At 29.8% G+C, this 23,143-nt stretch overlaps 2 protein-coding genes across 2 annotated transcripts; one reads left to right on the plus strand and one right to left on the minus strand.

The window, feature by feature from the left end:
- The first annotated feature begins 3,900 nt into the window (after positions 1–3,900).
- LOC132917578 (uncharacterized) lies at positions 3,901–16,595 on the plus strand. The gene is made up of 3 exons (XM_060978374.1): positions 3,901–4,158; positions 14,967–15,200; positions 16,218–16,595. The coding sequence occupies exons 1-3, from the start codon at positions 3,901–3,903 to the stop codon at positions 16,335–16,337; spliced, it is 612 nt and encodes a 203-aa protein (XP_060834357.1). The 3' UTR covers positions 16,338–16,595.
- LOC132918499 (uncharacterized) lies at positions 9,197–10,867 on the minus strand. Its single transcript, XM_060979753.1, has one exon. The coding sequence runs from the start codon at positions 10,865–10,867 to the stop codon at positions 9,197–9,199; it is 1,671 nt and encodes a 556-aa protein (XP_060835736.1).
- Positions 16,596–23,143: the final 6,548 nt, after the last annotated feature.

Genomic DNA, 23,143 nt, shown 5'->3' on the forward strand with positions numbered 1-23,143 from the left:
AGTATTGGTAGGTTATACTTATCACTTTCTACAGTACGAATAATTTGCAGTAGAATTTATTTTGATACTACCTATCATTGATCTTATCCGATGATTTATTAGTATAAGTTAATATACAGTTTGATTCATCAAGCATGATCCCAACATGTTTTCTTTAATAATGCATATATTCAAATTCTGAGTTTTAGAATATTTATGTATGTTTAAAAACCATATTATAAAATACTTTGATTTTTAATGTAATTTAAAATGTACTAGATGACTATACTAATTTGATATACTAAGAACAATATTTCATGAAAGTAGGTTTAGAAGATATGCGGGCTAAGATGATTTATAAATAGTAGTAACTATTATTTATTAAAATGTTACAACATTTTCAAAAAAATTATCTGGCTATCAATTTAAAATGAAAAAAGATAAGTTTTCATTTTAAAAAAAAGGGAAGTTTGTATTGATACAAGATACTCTTTAAATGGAATAATTATTTCAAGTATTTTAAAATGTGGGGACGTATGCTTTAAATATATACTTAAAAATTCCAAAAATAAAAATCTGATTAAATACATTATTAAAGTATAAAAGGTAGGGTATACTTGATGAATCACCCTGAACTGTGGTAAATCATCATTAAATTGATTTTACAATAAATATATTTTATTATTTTTGGTTATAATAAATCAATCAATGAACATCTTTAAGGATCGTTCACTACACTATTTCATTTATAATGAAGAGGAATATTTATAATAACGTAGATTTTTGAACATTGTGTTATGGCAAATTACCATTATATTAAAATAATTATTTATTTATACATTTTAAATTATAACGTTGACATTAAAACTAAAACAAAGAACTCTTATGATTACGTCTGAGAACTTAATAGCACACATAATACATATAACATAATCCAATTAAGCCTGTCTAACAATATTGTTGGTCATTTCTTCAGGTGGCTCAAACAGAATTGATCATTATGTGACCTCTGTAAGACAATGGAAGCAACATGACGACCTATGTAACAGAGTTCAAAGAATTTATTCACATAAAATAGTGTAGCGTCATATACCATTGTTTATATAAGATAATAAAATAAATTAAATAATTAATTAATTTTAAAACAAAAAGTGTTAAAAACAACTGGACTGTTTTCAACAAAAATTATATCAATATATTACTTGAGACTCAGAGGGTGGTTATAGTTTATTTTTTCAATCCTTATGGTAGCATTAAGGTGGCTCACATCTGAATTAACATATAACCCATAAAAATTGAATATTTTTTCGTTTATTTAAATTAATGGTTATTGTTATTTACAGATTATATAATCCGTAACCTATAATTATATAACTGTTATGATTAGTAGCAGTCCAGAGGTATAGTCGTATAGGCATACTTATACGTTTTTAACAAATATTTACACATATAAAAATAAAAACAAATTTTAAATTCAAATACTTATGAAGACAATAAATTACAATGTTTGATTATTCTTTTTATGATCTGTTTTTTGAATTCTAGACATGTTTTTGATGTAAACACTTAAAAATTATTAACAATAAAAATATTGGATTTACGTCTATTTTTTAACATTCACTGAATCTATCTTTAGTTTTTTTGTGTTTATGTCAAAAATATTTTTAGAGTTAAGAAGTGGAAAATCATATAATTAATTATCGTAGTTTGTATTAATATAAATTTCAACTGATTCAAAATGGAAAACGATAGAAAGATAGATTAATTTTAACCCGGGAAAAGTCGGGTAATACATTTACCATGTACATTGTACATAGTACATTTAGTATAAAATGAAACAAGCTCCGACAAAAGATGATAGGATCTATCCAAAAATATCCCACAAACTGTAATAAATAATTTTGGATTGTTTTGAAGTTTTGGCTGTTGGTGTTAACTTAGTGGCCATTTTGAAATATTGATGATTAATTTTTAACGGATATCCAACAAATTGTAAGAGACAAAAGTATTCAGATAATGTCCAAAAAAATTATCAATGCAATTGTTGTAAGGTTTAAATGAATTATGTTACTCGTGAGTGGTGTTACGCTAAGTTATATTTGTAACTATTATTATAACTTATAATATTATATAATAGTTATTATAATTAATTACTTTATTAAATTGTGTCTACAATTTTATTTAATAATAAATTATAATATAATTAAAATAATATGCTATATTTTAATTTTATCTCATTTGTACTTATTGACGTATATCGTATTTTGATCTATTAAATATACATTATATATTATTATAAAAAAATATCATACTTATGAGAAAATAATTCTATCGGAAAATGGACCTATGACAGTTATTGATGTACCTGATTTGTCTATCTATAACGCCGTGTGATAAAAATATTGTATTATTGAAACGCATTGTATAAGTCTTATAAAATACCGAAAAATTAACCCAATAGTAATAGTGGCTATTACCAACGGACGAAAAAATAAAATCACTAAACGTATTAATAAGTCGTAAATTGTGGCCACCGTGAACTTATTTTATGCATACAGTTATACAAATAGTAATAAAAAAAATTAATATAATATAACCAACTCATAGATTCCATTAATCTATATCTATTTCTAATACTTACAAGTTAAAAAATAATACAACTTAATTTGAGTTATACTTTCTAAATGCATCAAGCTAGTAAAAACTTATAATATTTGGTCAAGAATACATTTTATTGATTTTATAATATTATTGGATATTACATAATGTAACATTTTTAATACAATAAAATGATACAAGAATTGTTTATATTAAAAATGTTATGGTGATTTTACTCGATGTTTAGGTATAATAATTTAATTTACGTATACTAAACGTATACAAAATCATATAGAATTAAATACTTCGTATGATTTTATGCTATTACTTATAGCATGTAAGTATTAATATTATATATTGTGATTTGTGTTCTATTATGTTGTTTGATCAAAATGATTCAAACATATATTACTATATTAAATATTAATCTTGAGCAAAACAATACGGTGTCTACGCGTGAATCGCTTAAAATGAATAAACATGTTTACAATATTGTATTTTGTACACACAAAGAAAAAAATAATAATAAGCGATGTTATGTTAGCGATTAAAAATTTGTAAACGATACGTTTTCTGAGTATTGTTTGGTTCCAATTAAACTGCAATCCCTGACTCAATAAAAAAAAATAATAAAAAAGGTTTTTATATTCATTAAAATATCGTTAAAATACGTATTATATTTACTCGTATTTTAAGTTCGATATTATTAACTATTTTTATCAGGAGCAAAGAGGTGCTATACACAGAAAATAAATATAAAACCAAGGACCGCTTTTTCGTAATTATATTATGTATTATTCTTGTTTGTATTTTCGCTCCGTCGATTCCAAGAAAGCATTTTTATGTATTTTATACATTTATGTATGTACATAATAATATTGTAATATCCTTTTGGTTGTATAATTTTTCAATTACTCTTGCAATCATTCTCACCTGCTGAAGTAGCGCATATTCATTGGCTTATGCTATAAACGAATAAACACCGTTACAAGAAACTGCGTGTATTTACAGTCAGATGAAAAGATAATTATATTTAAAAAAAAAAAAACCGTCAAAAATCACAAAAGTGATTACGCTGCACAAGACAAGTCATATAATAAGCAGGTGGTGTATATATTAGCTTGATTGAAAGTCATCATAAATACCGTGTACTTATGATGCACAACAACAGCATTGTTTATCGGGCTGTGCCGGTGACGTACGGACGTATGTTTGGTATTGTGAAATCGATATATATGACTGGAAATTATTCTTACGCATAATAAATATATAATAATTTGTTATACATTTTGTTTACTGTTACGTAATTTACACAGATTTCAGATGACAAATACTTTCGATACGACTAATCGTTCGGATTTTATGTGGCCTTTCCTAGCGGAGAGACAACGGATTTTCGATTGGGACCGATACGAATTCAAAGCCGACGCGGAACATACAAATTTTCAGACACCACAGTCGTTTTGTAACGTGGAGACACTCAAGACGATACCGTACGCACAAAGGTTGCGTTTCGATTTCGATTGCCATCCGAAGCCCATTTTGAATAGCCAGCAACCCACAAGTCATTATCCCACCGAGGTATGCAAAACATATAATTATAATAATACGAGAAGCGTATCTGTCTGGTAAATTATTCGATTGGAATGCACTGACTACATATTAAAGTCGTATAATAATTGGATTTAGGTATTTACTAACGCCAAATTATGTATTTAATTATTAATTGACAATTTTGGTTATCCAACGCCGCCGACACTGCTTCACTTAATATCTTCTTATTTTCCTATTTTAGCTTACGACTATTAAAAAAATATTGAGTTTGTCTGCCAACACACGTTTCCCTAGTGTTCATATTTATTTGTCTATCTATATCTCTATATATTTATTTATGTATCTAACCTATATACAAGATCTATAGATCCAATAATATTGCATTATTTTCTTCAGTGGCATATTTATTATATATTTTTGAGCTTAGAAATATCTTTTGTAGTACAAAAATTAATTCAAATTTGAAACTTTTATTTTGCATTCTTATTGCATATTTTTAAATTCTTTCATGTCATTTTTTGTTTTATCGTTTTTGTATAAGGGAATATTTTAAATATTTATACAAAACAATTGCTTTAAATTTTTTTTTTTTGATTTAAAAATGAATAGTCTTAGAGAATTGAAATATTAATCATACATTTAAATTATAATTTTATAAAATCAATGCAATTTTCAAAATATTTTGGTTTTTTTTGATATACCTATTTATATACTTATATTTGAAATTTTTGAGTTGTGCTATGTTTTTTTTTTATTAATGTTTGTTAATATTTTTAATGGTAATTTAAAAATCTTGAAAATTTAATTCAATGTTCTTCCTAAGTACATACAATTCACAGCCTTACTAATTAGACTAATTCATTTCAATTCTTGCGCTAAAGCACTTAAATATTGAACTGCAGTATTGTCTTAAACTTAAACTTTTCTATAAAAGTTTTGACTTAAATAGAATACTAAGTAATAGCGAGGACTATGCCTGGTTTCTGCTAATGATTCAAACAATACGTAAGTATAATATATTTGAAGTAGTAGCTGTGAAAGCTTGATGTGGGTAATAGAGTACACACACAAATTTACTTTAAATATGCGAATTTTATCTACTGAAAAAATATTATAAAATGAATACCTATTGGTTATTACTAGGGAACGAATTTAAATGCAAATTATCGAAAATATTGCTTTCCACAAAGTTTATTTCATACATCAAGGAATTTTTTTTTTTTATATTAAAAGAAACTTTGTAAACAATTAGCTTCGACAATTATGATTATAAATATTACATAGAAAACAATATTAACAACAAAAATAATATTACAAATAAATTAAATTTTTAAACCAGTCTGGTTGATGAAGGATATAAGTGAGGTAATAATTGGTACATTTGGTGAAGAGAGAATGGATTGAGTGTCGAGTTTGACATTAAAGGAGTGGATTAGGGTGAAGAGGGTATTGCGTTGGGGAACCAGAGAGGGACAGTGAAAAAGTATATGTGAGATATCGCAAATCATGGGATCGTGAACGTGGAACATACATAAAGGAGAGTCATTGAGAGAAAGTTTATAAGAGTGAGAAGGTAGTAAGGTGTGTCCAAATCTTAGACGTGAAAAAGAGGTAATTATTTTACGATTTAATTTGAGGTTGTGAAACCAAGGGTGAGAGGGGATAGATGGTGAGATATTTTTGTACCAAGAGGCATAATTGGGGGCTAGTCCGTTCCATTGGTTGCGCCATAAATTATAAATATGGTATTTTAATAAGGGACAAAAATCGGTCCAGGGAATTAGAGTAGGAGAAGGACAGCAGAACGAGGAGGTAGATTTTGCAATGGAGTCCGCTATTTCATTTCCTTTTATACCAGAATGGCCGGGCACCCAAAGGAATTCAACTATAAAATCTGAAAGGGTAAGTTCATATAGAAGTTGCCTGATCCTAATGGAAATAGGAGAAGGACGGGAATTGAAAAAATCGGAGGAGAGGCTAAGAAGACATGATAAGGAATCGGAGACGATGAGATAACTGCTGGGGGGGGAGGGCAGAGATGGTCGAAAGGGCTTCTAATATTGCGAAGCATTCCGTAGTGAATGATGAGGCAGAAGAGGGTAGATTATTAGACATGGAGATGTGTAAGTCAGGAATGAAAAAAGCGTAACCAGCCGAAAGAGGGGAAACTGAACCATCTGTATAAATTAGGGTGGAATTTGGAAAATTATTTTGAATGTAGTCTAAGAAAAGATTGTTGACGATGATGGGTGATATAGATTTAAGTGCCTTGGAAGTAAAGTTCAGAAAATGTCTGTTGGTGTGAACTATAGGTGAGTAGGAGAGAGCCAAATAATTAATTTCATATAAGGGTAATATTTTAGAATTGGTAACAAAATTACGGATTGAAGATAAGGAGTATGCCGTGGAGGCAAGAATTGGGAGAGATTTTTTAACGTAACGCCAGGAGAAGTATATGTCAAGAAAGGAATTAAATATTGTGGAATGACGAAGGGAGAAGTTTTTTAGTAGAAATTTGCCAGCCAACCATCTGTTTCTGATATTAAAGGGGGGGCATGCCGTCTCGATCTCAACGGCCGCATTAGGGGTAGATTTAAGGGCACCAATAATTGACTTAAGGCAGGAGTTTTGGAGATTATTAATTTTTTTCCAATGTGAATAGGATGCGGAGCCTGATAAAAAGCATCCATAGTCAAGTTTGGACCTTATAACAGCTTTGTAAATGATTAAAAGTGTGGAGGGATGTGATCCCCACCACGTATTGGAAATTGATCTAAGGAAATTGGCCCAAAGAGAGGTAAATTTAATGAGATGTTGAAGATGCGGAGCCCAGCGTAATTTGGAGTCTAGTGTTAGTCCTAAATACTTTATGTTCTGGACAATTGGAATTGGAAAATCGTTTATAGTGATATCTAAAGAGAGAAGGTAACGTCTTCTAGTGAAAATCATGGCCTTACATTTTTCGGGAGCTACAGAGAAAAAGGAAGAAGATAGAAGGTTTTGTAGGAGATTGAGCGAATTGTTTAAAGAGTCAATAGCGAGATCGATATTTGAATTGTAGGAGAATATGACAAGATCATCAGCATACACTAGGCACTCATGTCCAAGTGTATTTAGTTGTTTAATAATGAAATTCATATACAAATTAAAAAGAATGGGACTTAGGCAGCTACCTTGGGGTAGACCTGTGTAAGTGGAGCGTATGTTTGTAGAGCCGTATGGGGATGTGAATTTTAGAGTTCTATGTGAAAACAGGAGGGAGACAAGGTTAATGAATATAGGGGGTAGTTGGAGTGAATTAAGGTGAGATAGGAGAGTTGGTATATGGACAGAGTCAAAGGCACCACGAATGTCGATAAAGGCTGCAGGTAAAAAATGTTTGTTGTTAAAAGATTGGTATATTTTACTCGAAAAATTTGCGAGGCAATCAAGTGTACCTCTTCCTTTTCTGAAAGCATATAGGTTGTCAGAGAGAATAGAGTTATGTTCGAGCCACCAATCTAGGCGGTTTTTTAGAATAAATTCCATGGTTTTGCATAACGCTGAGGACAGGGCGATGGGCCTAAATGCAGTGGTAGAGTTGGCTTTGGGAATAGGTATGACTATAAACTCTTTCCAGGAGTCAGGAATTTTATTGAGGAGGAGAATTTTGTTGAGTATATTCAAGAGGTACTCGACGGCATTAGTAGGAAGGTGTTTGAGCATAACAGGGGAAATGTTGTCAGGGCCGGAGGCGATTGATTTACGTGAGGCGATGGCGGCGTTTAGCTCACTTAAGGTTATAGGCATGGAGATTATGTGATTAGTAAGTGTATTTGAGGCAGGCAAAATTGAATTATGTAAGGCTTCAGAAGATGAAGGGACATAACATGGTGCTACTTTACAACAGAAATCATTGAACCAACTGTCATTGTGAGGACGAGAGCGAGTAACAATACTATTGCGAAAGCGTTTAGCGGTGGTCCAGGTAGATTGAATGGATGAAGAAGGGTTGAGGTTCGTACAAAATTGTTTCCAAGCTAGTCTTTTAGATTCTTTTAAGAGACGTGTGGTTGCAGCGCTGGCATTGCGATAAGTAAGATAATCTTGAACGGAGCCTGAGCGAATGAAGGTTTTATATAAGGATTTGCGGTTGGAAACTGCTTCGGAACAGGAGGAGTTCCACCACGGGGGAGAGGGAGGGAAATTGTTAAGGTTATTACGTTTGATAGGAATTGTTTTCTTAGAAATATCTAAGATCATATGAGTGAACTGTTCATAATCTTTTAATGGACATGTGTAAGTGTTGAGAAGAGGGATAGAGGAATTGATGAGTTGAGAAAAAAGGGGCCAGTCAGCTTTATTGAGGTTAAATTTGAGATTGGGGGAGAGATAATTGGGTAAGGTAGATCTGTTATTTGGTAAGGAGTTAGGGTTTGTAACATTGACAGATATGATAATAGGTAAATGATCACTTCCGTTAGGATCGTCTATAATGCGCCAGGTTGAAAGCCAGAATAAATTTGGAGTGGATAAGGATAAATCAATACACGAATTGGTTGAGTTGGGTCTGCCTACATGCGTAGGTGAGCCGTTATTAAGTATATTAAGATTAGAAGAGTTCAACGCATCGTAGATTAAGTTACCCCGTCTGGTGGACGTAGTGGAACCCCAGGCTGGGTGATGGGCATTAAAGTCACCTGTAAAGAAAGAGTTGTGATCTGTGAGTTGGAAGAGAGAGTACCATACTTCAAAGGGGATAGGTGAATCATTTGGACTGTAGCAGGACCAGAATGATGTATTAGGTAAACCGTCAATATTTGTTATTTTTAGACCAATTAAATCGATATTATTTTCCAAGAGAAGTTGTTTTAAGGGGGGTTTAATTTCTATTAAAGATACATTAAGTGAGGTATGGGCGGCAATTGCGACGCCCCCGTAGCCATCGACTCGATCTTGTCTGAATAAATTAAAATGAGGAATAAAGCAATTACGGGATGGAAGTAACCAAGTCTCAGAAATAAGTATTATGGAACAATTATAGGAAGATACGAGGTGTTGGATAGAAGGTAGTCTTGCAGGAAGACTACGAACATTCCATTGTAGAATATTGACCATTAGAAGAAATAACGGAGATTTTTGGAATCGAGAGACAAGACATAAGGGATGATTCAATTAAGTTTTGAAGGGAAGAGGGAGATAAGGGAGAGAGGCTAGGGGAGTTGGATAAGGATTCGGAGAGTTTGATGCAGAAGGCATTGACCCAGGTTAGATCAAATTGAGGAGGTTTGGGATCCTGGGACCGATTTTTACTAGCATAATCTATGAAGTGCCCATTTGGTAGGGAAAAATTAGATTGGTTGGGAACGTGAAATTGTTTTTGTTTAGAGTGAGAAGAATGATTGTTATACTTCCTATGAGGTGTATGGTGGTAATGTGATTGAGAGGTTAACGGGGGGAAAGAGTTAGTGGAGGTATCCGGAACTTGATGAGAAGGATTTAACACAGACTGTTTATTAACAATATTTGAATAGCTAAATGCACTTGAGGAGTAATTATTTTTCTTGAGAGAGACTGCTTCGCGGAAGGGTAAGTTTTCCGTAGCCATAATTTTCTTAACATCCCTTTGGAATGACCACTCTTGGCAATTCCGGTCAGTGGAGAGGTGGGGGAGTTTACAGAAGATGCAAACTGGATCTGTTGCGTTGATTGAAGGGCAAGTAGTTAATGAATGGTCATTTAAGCCACAGTGGCTGCATTTGGATTTACTGCGACAGAATTTAGCCGTGTGGCCAAATCGCAAACAGTTATTGCACTGTATGGGAGAACGGACGCTAGGAGAAATTTTGAAAATGACGTTGTAAATTGATACGGCATCTGGGATTTTGGGGGATAAAAATTTTATTTCCACGACACGAGTAGGCGTTAGGACATTATCCTTTTTGATTGAAATGCGTTTGAAGGCAATAGCGCGGACTGTGTTATCAAGTCCTTCCCAGAAATCTTCTTCGGTTAGGGAACTATCGACTCTGATAATTCCGAAAGAGTAGATAAGCGTAGATGGAATATATGCTGTAAATCCAATGTTTGCGAGTAGAGGGGAGGTGAGAAAGTTGTTGGCTGAAACTTTAGTATTGAAGGTGATTTTGATTTTTTTATGACCAATTGGTTTGATGTTGTTGATGCCAATGAAATTGGTGGAAAAAATTTTTGCATATTTTAACGGGTGCCAGTGATCAATTTTTAGGTTGATATCTGAATGTTCCGCAATGGTAGTGAACGGACCGTTATAATCCGCGGAGAAAAATTTATTAAGTTGTTCGGAATTACGTAAGGACTGTATATCGTTGGAATCGTAATTTATATTAGTGTTTGAAATATCAGCGGTGTATGTTGTATTTGCGGAAACGGGAACATTAGCGTGATCGGTTGTAGAATGCGATAAATCTATATCTATATTCATATTATTAGAGGCCGTGTCATTAGTAGAATGAGATAACGAAATGTCGTAATCGAATGTATTGTTGGGCATATTTAATACTGGTGGATTATTTTTAATCTGCTGTAGAGTGGGAGATATAGGGCTAGTTGGAGTTGATACCTTCTTAGATTGAGATGCTTTTTTACTTGTCTTGGTGGTCCATTCCTGATCCGTGTTGTGTGGTCTGGAAGCATTTGATGCTTTTTTTATTTTACCGACTGAATTGTTAAGAGCGTGCGGACGATTGTCGTCGCCGCCCGAAGACGACGCCGGCATTATACAAAAGGCGATAGCAAAACGTAGATACGGAGCGACAATTAACGAACGACTTGCTTCGATGGTTGACTTATCGCGACTGATCAAGGAATTAAAAAATGTAATTTTTATTTTGTATTATTTTTGCTTTTTAGAGCATTTTTAGACATTTTTTTTATTTTTTTAATTCATTTTTATAAAGGAATTTATAAAATTCGATAAAAACTAGGCAGTACTTGATAATACAGTGCTATTATGACACACAAGGTATAACGATTGTATCTATCTAAATTGTATATTCATTTTTTGGAAATAATTTTCGGTGAAAAAACAAGATAGAAGAACTAGAAAATTATGAAAATTATGTGAATAATAAATTAATATATAAGAATAACAATTTATGTTATTAAAAATTTTTTTCAACATTAAAAATAATTTTAAGAGCATTTTTTATTGCATTGAATCGTATGTTTATAAGGCATTTTTCTTGTTTTTTTAGAGCATTTAAATCCGTTCCCTAGTTATTAGTTATTGATATACTAAATCTATATAATAATATCAGTTGTTTTTTAATAAGTTAGGATTAGTTTAATACCTGGTTATATTATAATATTTATATCTACATTTATGTTTGTCTATTTTATTTATATAATATTGATTTAAAGAAAAAATATTTATTTAAAATTATGAATGTTTTTATTTAAAAAAATAAAGTTAATTATTTTAAATGTATGTTAAGAATGTAGTTTTAAAATACTATGAATTAGATAAAGTTAGGTAGTCAATTAGGCCAAATAGATAAATATTTTTTAATTTCATTACTATAAGCTCTAAATTAAAAGAAATTTAACTATAATAATTAATAATATTAATGACTGTTTTAATCAGTACAAAGTACAATATATTGTTTTAATGATAACTGTTATCTTAAAAAATAATTTTGGTTATCAAAATTATGTGATGGATTCGTTTTTTAGATTGTGAGCGGAATGATAAGTGTATTGATTTTACGATGACGCATGTGAGTTTTTTTGGAAGATGGTATTTTGCGCCAATTATATTACCTGTAATTTGCGCCACCAATAGGTAAATTTAAGTATGTATATAATTTGCGCCAAAATATAAAAATATAACATATATTTTGCGCCACATCTAAAAATTAATTTTGTTAATTTGCATTAATATATAAAAATTATACTTTGGAATTATACTTATTTAATATTTTTTTTTATTACTTTTAATAATTTTCCAGAAATTTATAATTATTAAAACGAACTTGATTAATCAATGATTACAAATAATCTGTAAAAAATTTTTTTTAATTATTGTAAACTGATATACATTTATTTATATAATTGTAATATAACTGATTTTATATGTTTTTTTAATAATAGGAATTGTACATATTTAATATTTTTTAAAATTATTTTCTAGAAATGTATTATATTAAAACTAACTTGATTGATCGATGAATAAAATTACAATATGTTAATCTGTAAAAAAAAAAAATGTTTAGTTGTTTAAAAGTGGCGCAAATTACAATATGAATAAGGTGAATAATGGCGCAAATTACAATTTTTGAAAGTACAAGATGATGCAGATTACAAAATGCCCTTTTATTTCGTTTTATGAGACGCAAATTATCAAAATCAATTTTTAGATGTGGCGCAAATTACATACGCCTGTTTTTTCTGTCTATTATCGCCTTAGGGGCAATAAAAATGCTTTAATTTTTAACTTTGGAGATGGTATCTGGTAGTAAAAATTGAATCTAATTGCTATATCTGGCAATAAAAAATTCTTTTAAAAATTACTTCATACTTTTAATAATACTCTTAAAATTCGGGAAAAAAAATTAATGGAATACGGACATTTTTATACTGAAGCAATTTTTTGCAGATATATAAACCAAATCGCACTGTTTTAAGTATTTACAGTAGGATATAGTTAGTAAAAATAATATAATATGGTATATAAATATATATTTAATTATAAAAATTATAATATACTAATAATTTATTAAACGCAATATTTTTGGAAAATAATTAAAACCTAAATAAATCTACCGTAATATTAAAAGTAAAATAAATGACTTTAATAGCTATATCAAATAACATATCACGAAATATATTTAGTGATACAGGTTGACAGACCACCTGCGCACAGAATCGTTTTTTGTATATAATGATAAATATAATATAATATAATATATAATAATAAATTTCCAGCAAAACGGTACTCATTTGCCTACCTTTTTATTATTTGTTTTATACATGACAGAATTTTACAACACATTCTGAAAAATTTTAAGCAGAAATTATTAATACTTACAATTTTACATAATATTATAATACTTATGGTTCAGAGAGTTTTGAATAAGCTATAAAAATTAAATGTAAATACTTTTATTTAACGATTTAGAAAAGTTATAAATTACGATTATTTTTTTAAAAACCATTGAGTAAATAGAGATAACGTATTGTTATTTGATTTTTTTTTAAATCCGTGACGAACCCATTCAGGTTCAATTACAGAGTTATAGTCTACAGATTTAGGAGTTGAATGATTTCGTCGCGTGAGACAGACAGATAAAACAAGATATATCGCATGGTCTAAGGCCATTTTCGATATTATATTCTTCGAAATACTTGGGTCATATAGTGCTATATCTCCCGTGATTACATTTTTATTGAGTTTGGACGTATATTATTTCAAGGGAATCGAATTCACTTCGAATTATTAACTTTGGGATTTCACTAACTGTATTTCTCTTGTTATTTTAAATTAATGTAGGTAACCATAAATAAACACCATAGAGTTTCGATCGGTTATAAATTATATCAATTTAATTATTTCATCGAATTTTGTAGATAATTTATTGTATATTAATAATATTACACTGTGAAAACTGAAATATCCGGCCTAAGAAAGTTAATAAGTAATGTGTAAGGGTCTTTCGTAGCCTCCGCATTTCTAAATCCGGTCCCGAATATTATAATATATGATTATTATTTTATAATATGACGTATTTTAATGTAATATAGCCCATATTATATGTGTTTAAGGTACTAGGTAGGGATACATTGTTTAAAAACATGTAGTATAAATTGTATTATTTTTAAACTATTTCGTTTTATAGTACACTTGTGTACTTTTATACATGCCCATAAATAGATGGTATAGGCAATACAAGCAGTTTTACAAAATTAAATTGGTAGGTACGTATATACATTGCGTTAAAGCACGAATGGAAAAATTATTTACTTTAAAGTTAAATCTGTTGATAAAACTAAACAATCCAAAAGTATGATATATGTGGCCATGTGGGTACTTACAATATTAAATTATATCATTTCAATTATTTTTATTCTTGGAAAAGTTATCTGATATAATTAAGAATATTAGGACAATTTGGATTTTATTTCAAAAATAAATAAAATTACTCATCTCACCTATCTAAACTAACCTAATGGATAAACCGCACTATTTTATTGTATAAAGTATCCTTTTATCTCATTATTCCGATTCCTAATAAATTTTAAACGGCTATTAGCGAAATGCACAGATTTCGAAGCTGTGCCTACAAGACGAGTCTGAATTAGCATTGCGCGAGTATAGTTAGTAATAATAGAAACCTAGCCCACAAAATCCTATTAGAAGATAATAAAAACAAGAAAGAAATCTTTTAGATAGTATCGAAAATGGATGACTTTAACCGCCATAGAGCATAGACCCCCATTGTGTCTAACTAATCCACACAAAGGAAAAAAAATATATTATAAGTAAAAATAAACATATTTTAGCTGCATCTACTATAATATTATATGCATATAAATGCGTTATTGTGATGTATTAGGTATATCATAAAATAATAATAGATAGTATACCGTTTTTGCGTAGGATCAAACCTTTATCTGCATAGTTATTTATTCTTGCGCTAACCAGTAACCACTATAAGTAGTGTTGTGTGTACCTACGTATATATAATTCCTATACGTATAGATGAATATCGGTCTGAACTCAAACCGTACAAAAGGTCGTATGTGTAATGCGCATACAGAATATAATATATTGTGTACACGCTGTAAATGGTTTTCTATAAATGTGCATGGTTTTACAGAAAGTGATTGAGTATGACAAAGAGAAAGCAGATGCAAGATCGAATATCCTGAGGACGAGACCCAGGGTTTTCAAGTGTCCTCAGATCAGTCTCGATGACGTATCAGCCGACAGGCGGGACATGGTTTGCACCTTCGTGTACAGCACTTCAAAAACAATGAGTGAACTAACTTCTGGCGTGCCAGAGGGTCGTCCGATTCCCGTCGACATACCATCAAAACCATTCGCGGACCCGGTAAAATAATTACGTTTTTTTCCCTTCGCCACCACAATAAAGTGAATATTAATTATTATAAATTACGTCATCCTGCATGTTGGCAATAATTAATCGACACTGCGTGTATAAATATACTGCAAACCGACACAGATTCATAATATTGTATTATATGTATACGCATATTATTATAACGGACGTTTTGCTCGCACATTGATCCAGTGGCGGTCACGGGTATGATAGACCTTTAAGCGGTTTGAAAAAAATCTGCTCATGCGCCGTTTGTAGAGCGATACCATCATACCGTAGCTGCTATAATGAAACATATCTAATGTTATATACTATCCGATGAAATAGCTGCACGTCAACCCTCCATTGGAACTCACGTTAGCCGCGGTGGGTTTAATCAAATCGATTAATTCTCAGCAAAACGCGCTGAAATAATTTCATCTCTCTGCGCATTTTTTCCCTACCGCTCCTTTAAATTTAAAATTATTATAGTGATAACACTTTAGATTGCATTGGAATTTAAAACGTGAAATAATAAGGTCGGTTGCTTTTATTATAAATCAAAAGTTAATTTAGTTTTTAAAATGTGTGTGCTGAAGTGAGGAATATTTTTCCTCGAGTATGATAAATAGTATGGATCTTATACATGATGTGTATAATGTATATAATAAATTATAAAAGTGTATATGAAATAATAGAAAAAATTTGCAATTAGAAGCAATATAATTATCCATTGTCTTATTATGCTTAAAATGATCGAAAACTGCCGTTTGCATTATAAATTACAATCTATCATAATATTATCATTCATGATTAAAAATTATATGATTTTTTTTAAAAATTAATTTACTTATAGATTATAATGTATAAAATGTGCAATATTATTTTAATGTCATATATATTTATATGTATAGTGGGATTATTTACTAAAAGTTTGATTCATTTAGTTCTATGTTGTATTTTATTTTAATGAATAAATAATATCATGTGCATATTTTATTCAAAACATTTTATTTGTTATGTGTCAAGGGCAAATTCCAAAAACAGCCATTATACAAGACCATAAATCCTGTTAAAAATTGGCGTCGTGTCAGCATTGAATGGGATGAAACGCAGAGACGGATTTTCGGTGGTCGGTCTATAAACTGATATTCACATTAAATATTAAATTATAGATAAATTGCTTGTGTTTTATTGAAATGTGGTGTATATATTTAATAAATTACATAACGCTCGGTTTAGGTTTTATAAAAACGTACAAAAAGAACTTTTTAATTTTATTTTACAAATATGTATCATGATTTTATAAACGTACCCGGTACGGCGGTAGCCAGGTACAAAAATATTTTCAATAAACATTTGGATTGACACTTGACACATTTATTGTAGGTATAAATAAATTTGAAAAAAAAATGTAATTATAAATTGACAAAACATAATTTACATGTAGAAAACATTTTGTTAGTTTATTTTATATTGTTTTTATTTTTGAACTGAAGAAATAATAAATTCAATGTATTTACAGTGGTATTATTACGTATTATTATTACTACTACGTCTATCTGGATTTGAAAGAAGTGAAATAAATTGCACGAGTAAAAATTTCTTAAAAAATGTTTCACTTTTTTTAGCTTTCGTAGTTTTGCCTAATATTAGTAATTGAGAAAATTGAATATAATTAATAACATCGAAGAGTATTATTTTATACTTGTAAAAATACTACGAGGAACTTATAAATATAAAATAAAAATAATCTTTTTTTTTATTATGTTGATAATATAATACATATTTTATTCAACAATTCGTTAAAAATTTGGATATTTAATCTTTATTCGTAAAATGTATAGTTCAGAATTAAAATGAGAATAAATATATAGTAATATTTGTTATGTTGTTATTGATAAATAATTATAATACATGTTGTAAGAGCTTATAAATGTAGGCATAGACAAATTATTTATTTTAATTAAATATTATATTATTATTTGTCATACGTTGGATTTATTGAAGTACACTAATAAAATTATGTGAATGTGTTTTTCAAGATATATAATACTGATAGATGGACCCTTGGCTACTCCAACATTATTGAAAATGAACCGACCAAATCATTTCTTTCTAAAATTGTCTCACGCAATGATATACTAATACTATACATCTTAAATTAAAAAACAATTTACAAATGCACGCTTACATGGCATACACAGCGATTGTCTCAATCTACTAAGATATACAAAACTAAGCTAAATATATATTACAGACCTTTTCTTCTCGAATTCTCAAGAATGTTCAAAGTCATCAATACTGACAATACTAGATTAAGAATCAGCCACACCATAATAATTTTACATAGTTTTTAAATGGCCAAAAACGACACCCTAATATGCACTGTCTACAGAGTCCGTATCGCGACATTAAATATATTTTTACCGAATGCCGTTTATACGTACAAGACAGAAAACATTTTTTTGCTCCCATAATCACTTGCTTTATTGATTCCAACTTTATATTTCCATCCCAATCAAATTGCCAATCTACTCAACAATAATAAATATAAACACTCCTTAACGTATTATAAGTATTAATTAGTAGTTACGAGTAAGTAGTCTTTTTACTATAATTTACTAATTTTTACACTTACAAATTATACATATAATGTAATTAGTCTTGTCAATATCACCTAATGGCCATTTCCACCACAGGTTTATTTAAATTAATTAGAAAAAAAACATTCATAGAACATATATTTATTCAGTGGTGGTGTGAATTATTTTTTACAACTTATTTATTAAAAAAAAAAAATACTATATACTTATAATCTATCCCGAGGCCAAACGCTCTTTATGCTCGTATATACATTATGATATTATTGCCTAACTAAGTCAGTAAGCCACAGGATGCAAATCCACAATTCCCTGCTTATAATATGATATATATATAATATGTAACCTTTATTTATTATAAATTACTCACGAGAGTAAAATTAGTCAGTTTTACGACGCTGTAGCACAAATGTTAAGTATTCTTCATGTAAAATATTCAATTGTATTCATCATTAGTTTATCTTAGTACTTAACAGTTAATTGTATACCTATGTAATCATTTTGTGCACGCACAAGTGGACATTTATTTGAATTTTTAGGAGGGGGCTAGAATAATTCAAAGTAAAGTGATCCGTAGCCTAACATTTTTTTAAAGTTTCAATTTTGGCTTAGTCCCCCCCTCCACTGATAATAATACTATGTAATATTTATGACTGTATGAGAAAGAACATATCAGACGTACAGGTAACATATTAATTCATCCAAATCCAATGACTTTTAATAGTGCCGATGACTGCTGTGTTAACTGGATGACATTGATATTTGATCAAAGAAAATGATATGTGTATTTGTTAAAATAACAACTTCATTTATTTTTTAACGTTTTGACGTTATGTTGTTTTAAAATACACCATGAGTTTATCTATATTATCTTGAGTATGGTTTATCAAATCCTCATATCCCCTTATAAATATATGCTACTACAGCGTGTGGTGTGTTTGCAATTAGTATTCAGCCTTAAGGTTTATTCGGCGTACCCGCCAGAGTGAAATATAATTCTCGATTTATATTTTACTTAATCTTGGTTATTACTTATTAGGTAGTAAGTTATTTACTTATTAGCATTTCTCATAGTATAATGTATCTTTTGAATTGATTTAATTACGAAACATTTAAACAACCTTGTTGATAATTAGTGTAGTGCAATAATTTAAAGTTTAATTATAATTTACCGAATATACACGTAGCAGGTACTTATAGCTATACCATGTTTACCATTACTTATAATTTATAAACGCGTTATACCTGTAAGCAACACCGTTATTGAGTTAAATTAGATCATTTTAATCCATTTATCCATATTGTATATTTTCATTTACAAATATTGTGAATAATTAGTATTTGGCATCAGTTACACTAAAACGTGAACATCGGTATATTGTTATGATTATTTGAATTATAATTATAATATTATCAATATTGATATAAGCTTGAAGCACGCATATTTTGCTATTTTGGATCAAAGCTCCTGGCTTTGTTAGTATTTGGCATATGATGTGAATATATTATTATGAATTATGAAACTATATTGCGTATATATGTAATGTGAGTATACACATAAAACCACTATATTGTATTGCAGTGGCACCGAAGTCAATTTTTACAGGCATGGAAAAATATACATTAGGTAGTATAATTTTCTTAAAACTTCAAGTTAGCGAGAAAATTAATTAAACGCACTTCAACTTAGCTAATTAAGACTCGCCCACTGCTTTTTTCACATAGCTAATAACATAAAAAAATCTTAACAATTAATATTGTTTGTTTAGATTTTTAAGAGTTTTAAAAAATTAGTTTTGTAGACTGTAATTTAGAAAATTGTTAATGTAATATGGTTTTTGAAAAATAAAACTTTTTTAATATTTATAATTTTATAGTTAAAAAAAAATCTTGCTTTAAAGTATTAGTTAACATACCAGGTTATATTATAATGTCAAGAATTTATACAAAATCAATCATAAATTCAACGCGTTAGCTATCGTTGAAAGCAATAATACTTACCTCTTTAATTATTACCACATTTAGATTTAGTCATTTAGATTCTGAGCAGGGTGATAAAAATGTATTGATTTGAAAATAATTTTTTTATCATATTTTAGAGCAGTAAAAATCTTCAATTTTCAGAGTTAATTAAAGTAAAATAAAGTTTTTGTTTGTGACTAAGAAAGCCCGAAAATGTAATACAAGATTACTCATAAGTTGTGCTTACGGCAAGTAAACAATCTAAAAAATATATTGAGACATTTTTTATATGTACTTAAATTTTAATGTTCGCAAAAATCACGAAAATTCACAAATTATGTTTTCTAGTAAGTATACAATTAAAATTTTAAATTTATCATAGCTAGAAATATTGTCCATAAACAATTTAGTACAAGGTTTCTTAAGTTATAAATTTTTCAAATAATAAAAATTATAGTAATTTTGTTGTAGTTTATAAAATATTATTTGTGAATTTTGATTTTTATGCGACGAACCTATTCAAAAAATTCTATTGCATGTCTGAATAATTCATAAGGTATAAACAATTGGCTGTTGAGTAATATATAGAAATAATTTAAGTAGGTACTTTCTATTGTTTTTTAAATAATAAATAATGATAATAAATAGAGCACAATATTATGATTTTATGAGCTAAATTGTCTATTCATTAAATAGCTTCAAGGGTTACATTGAAGACGTTTTCATGCTTTTCGCGTGTTGAATTTTCTCTTTGGGTAGTCTTATTGTGTGCGATATACGATATCATATTTTAGTTAGGGTGACCGCAGTCATTGCAGTTTGGATTAGGAACAATGACCCATTTGTGCATAAGGTTCATCTCCCGTATCTGTTTCGAATCCGGATTCTGTATACATTAATATCAGTCGGTAATAATAGTAATGTTACCTCTATGAAATATTTTCATAATAATTATTATAATACAATTTATGCGATTTACTGTTGCCAAAAATTAGTTCTACCTTCAATCGACCGTATTATACTATTTACTAATAGAAAAATAAATAACTTGTATTTTATATAGATATATTAGCTGACAGACCGTTTAAATTATTTTTTTGTTGAATTCAACTTTCAAATTTAACGCATCCATTAATTGATATAGCTAGTGATCTACTCAATAACGAGGTAAATTCAATACCTATACAGTAAAACGCATTTCTTGGTTTTTTTATGTCGTAAAATATGTATCATAGAATTCGATCTTAAAAAAAAACCGTATAAACCATATTTTTCTATGATTAAAATAAGGAAAGATAATACAAATAGAATATTTTGATTAAAATAAACACAAAATAATAAATGCACAACTTCCTCAAGGTATATAAAAAAAGGTCTGTCGGCTCAATTTGATGGTGATCTGAGCTGAATATATTATTCAGATCTTCGAAATAAGAATATACTTCTAAAAACATAAAAGAAAGAAACTTAAGAAACCATATTCTAGGAAATAATAAATTAACATTTTATATAGGTAGGTTTAGCTATCGTTACTAACAATTCGACACTATTCAAGTATACGTATTTAAAAAATAATAACATTCCAACTCGATGTTAAACATAACACTACGATGAGGATTAGGACGACTCCGTAAAAACAAAACTGCGCAGTAGTATGGTAAATTAAACATTTACAATAAAACAGTATTTACGAGTGACTATTTGTCAGTTAATTATCGATTAGCTTTGAATAATGCAGTTTGCAGTACAGTCATGTGCAAATATTTTTGGCGCAAGATGAAATTTATATAATTACACACCATTTTGAAGGTACTTTGATTCTTCGATTTTTACAATAACAAATTCCGGAGGAGCGATTTACGCGCATAGATAGGAACTGTAAAACTTGGCACGTAATTTATAATGTAATTTATATATATAGGTAGATAGGTTTTCACTTTAACATTTTTTTTTTCGTTATCCATACAATTATTATTATAAACACTGAACATACGAGTATTACGAAGTATCGTCGTATCATTAGTCATTACGTTCTTATATTTTTTTTATTTGTATAAATATAGTATTACTGGTATATTATATAATAATAACGTTCTAGACGACTAAACGCAAGTGACTTTATTCGTGCGTACGTATATTTGTGTTTATTTAAATGAATACGCATACGCATAATATTATTATTAGTGTGTATTATACATTTCAATGGTTTATTCAACTCTCATCGGTTTTACGTGATCACGGGCATATCGCACTACACGGCGCCGAGCCCTTGTTACTTACCGTCGGTATATATATATGAATGTATAGTTTGTCACTCACTGCGGCATATATGCGTACTGTATATTATTAATATTGAAAATTTACGGTCGAAAACGCGCAGCAAAGGCCGTCAGAAATGCAAGTGCGCTTTATTTCGACGGCCATAAACATTTGATGTGTGAGAAACGCACACGGCACGGTTTAACGGTTAAAAACATTTCGCCTGTGCAGTGTAATTAATTCGCGAGGTGTGCGCGTGAATAGTCCCGTGTGCTCGTTGTACGCGCCTATTGCAGAGCGTATCGTCCGGATTTGTTCGCACTTTGCTCGCGCGACGCGAATCATAAAAGCCCTACACGCGCGTCACTCGCACAAATAAATATAAATAAAAACCGGATACACTGCTTGGTGAGCACTGTTTTCCATCGATTCGATCAGATCGTTTTGCAATAGCCGTGTTTGAGATGTCGTTGCTAAATAATAATTTGAAAGCAATCGCCGCCGTATTTGTAAACGGATATGACGAGCGGGGCTTGTTAAAAATCGGGGCGCTTGTTTAAGCGTTTCGTCGGCATTTTCTACACACGGTTGTCTGTGCGGTTCTTATAGACAATATCTAAATATCTCCTTTTTAAAGGCCCGATTTCTGGTATCTATTGTATCATATAGTTATGCCACTTCATTACGATTTTCTAAAAATCTATCAATATTTCGGCCGAAAGTTCGTAGTAAATAAAATCATCAGCCGAAAGCGCGTGGCCCACAGAGAAAAGCACTAAAACCCCTATATATTATAGTAATTTTAGCGACATATGTAAAAGCGTACATGTTATATGTAATTTTAATCGAAACGCTGCGCTAAAACGATAAACGTTATTCGTTAGTGTTTATTTCACATTAATTCGGTGTTTATTCTCGTACGGAGAATATGTATAGTATATATATATGTGTGCGCCTACGCTCTTCAATATTCATGGAATATACTTTGGACGGTGGACAAAATATGTGTACGTCCCTTGTCGCGTGGCTTAACATGGGACAATGTAAAATATTATTTAAAACAATAGAAACTTTAAAGGCTGAACTCTCCGAGAATAATTTATATGGCGTATAAAACGACTTCCGAAATAA

Source organism: Rhopalosiphum padi, chromosome 1 (assembly GCF_020882245.1).
Source record: "Rhopalosiphum padi isolate XX-2018 chromosome 1, ASM2088224v1, whole genome shotgun sequence".
In the NCBI taxonomy this organism is placed as follows: domain Eukaryota; kingdom Metazoa; phylum Arthropoda; class Insecta; order Hemiptera; family Aphididae; genus Rhopalosiphum; species Rhopalosiphum padi.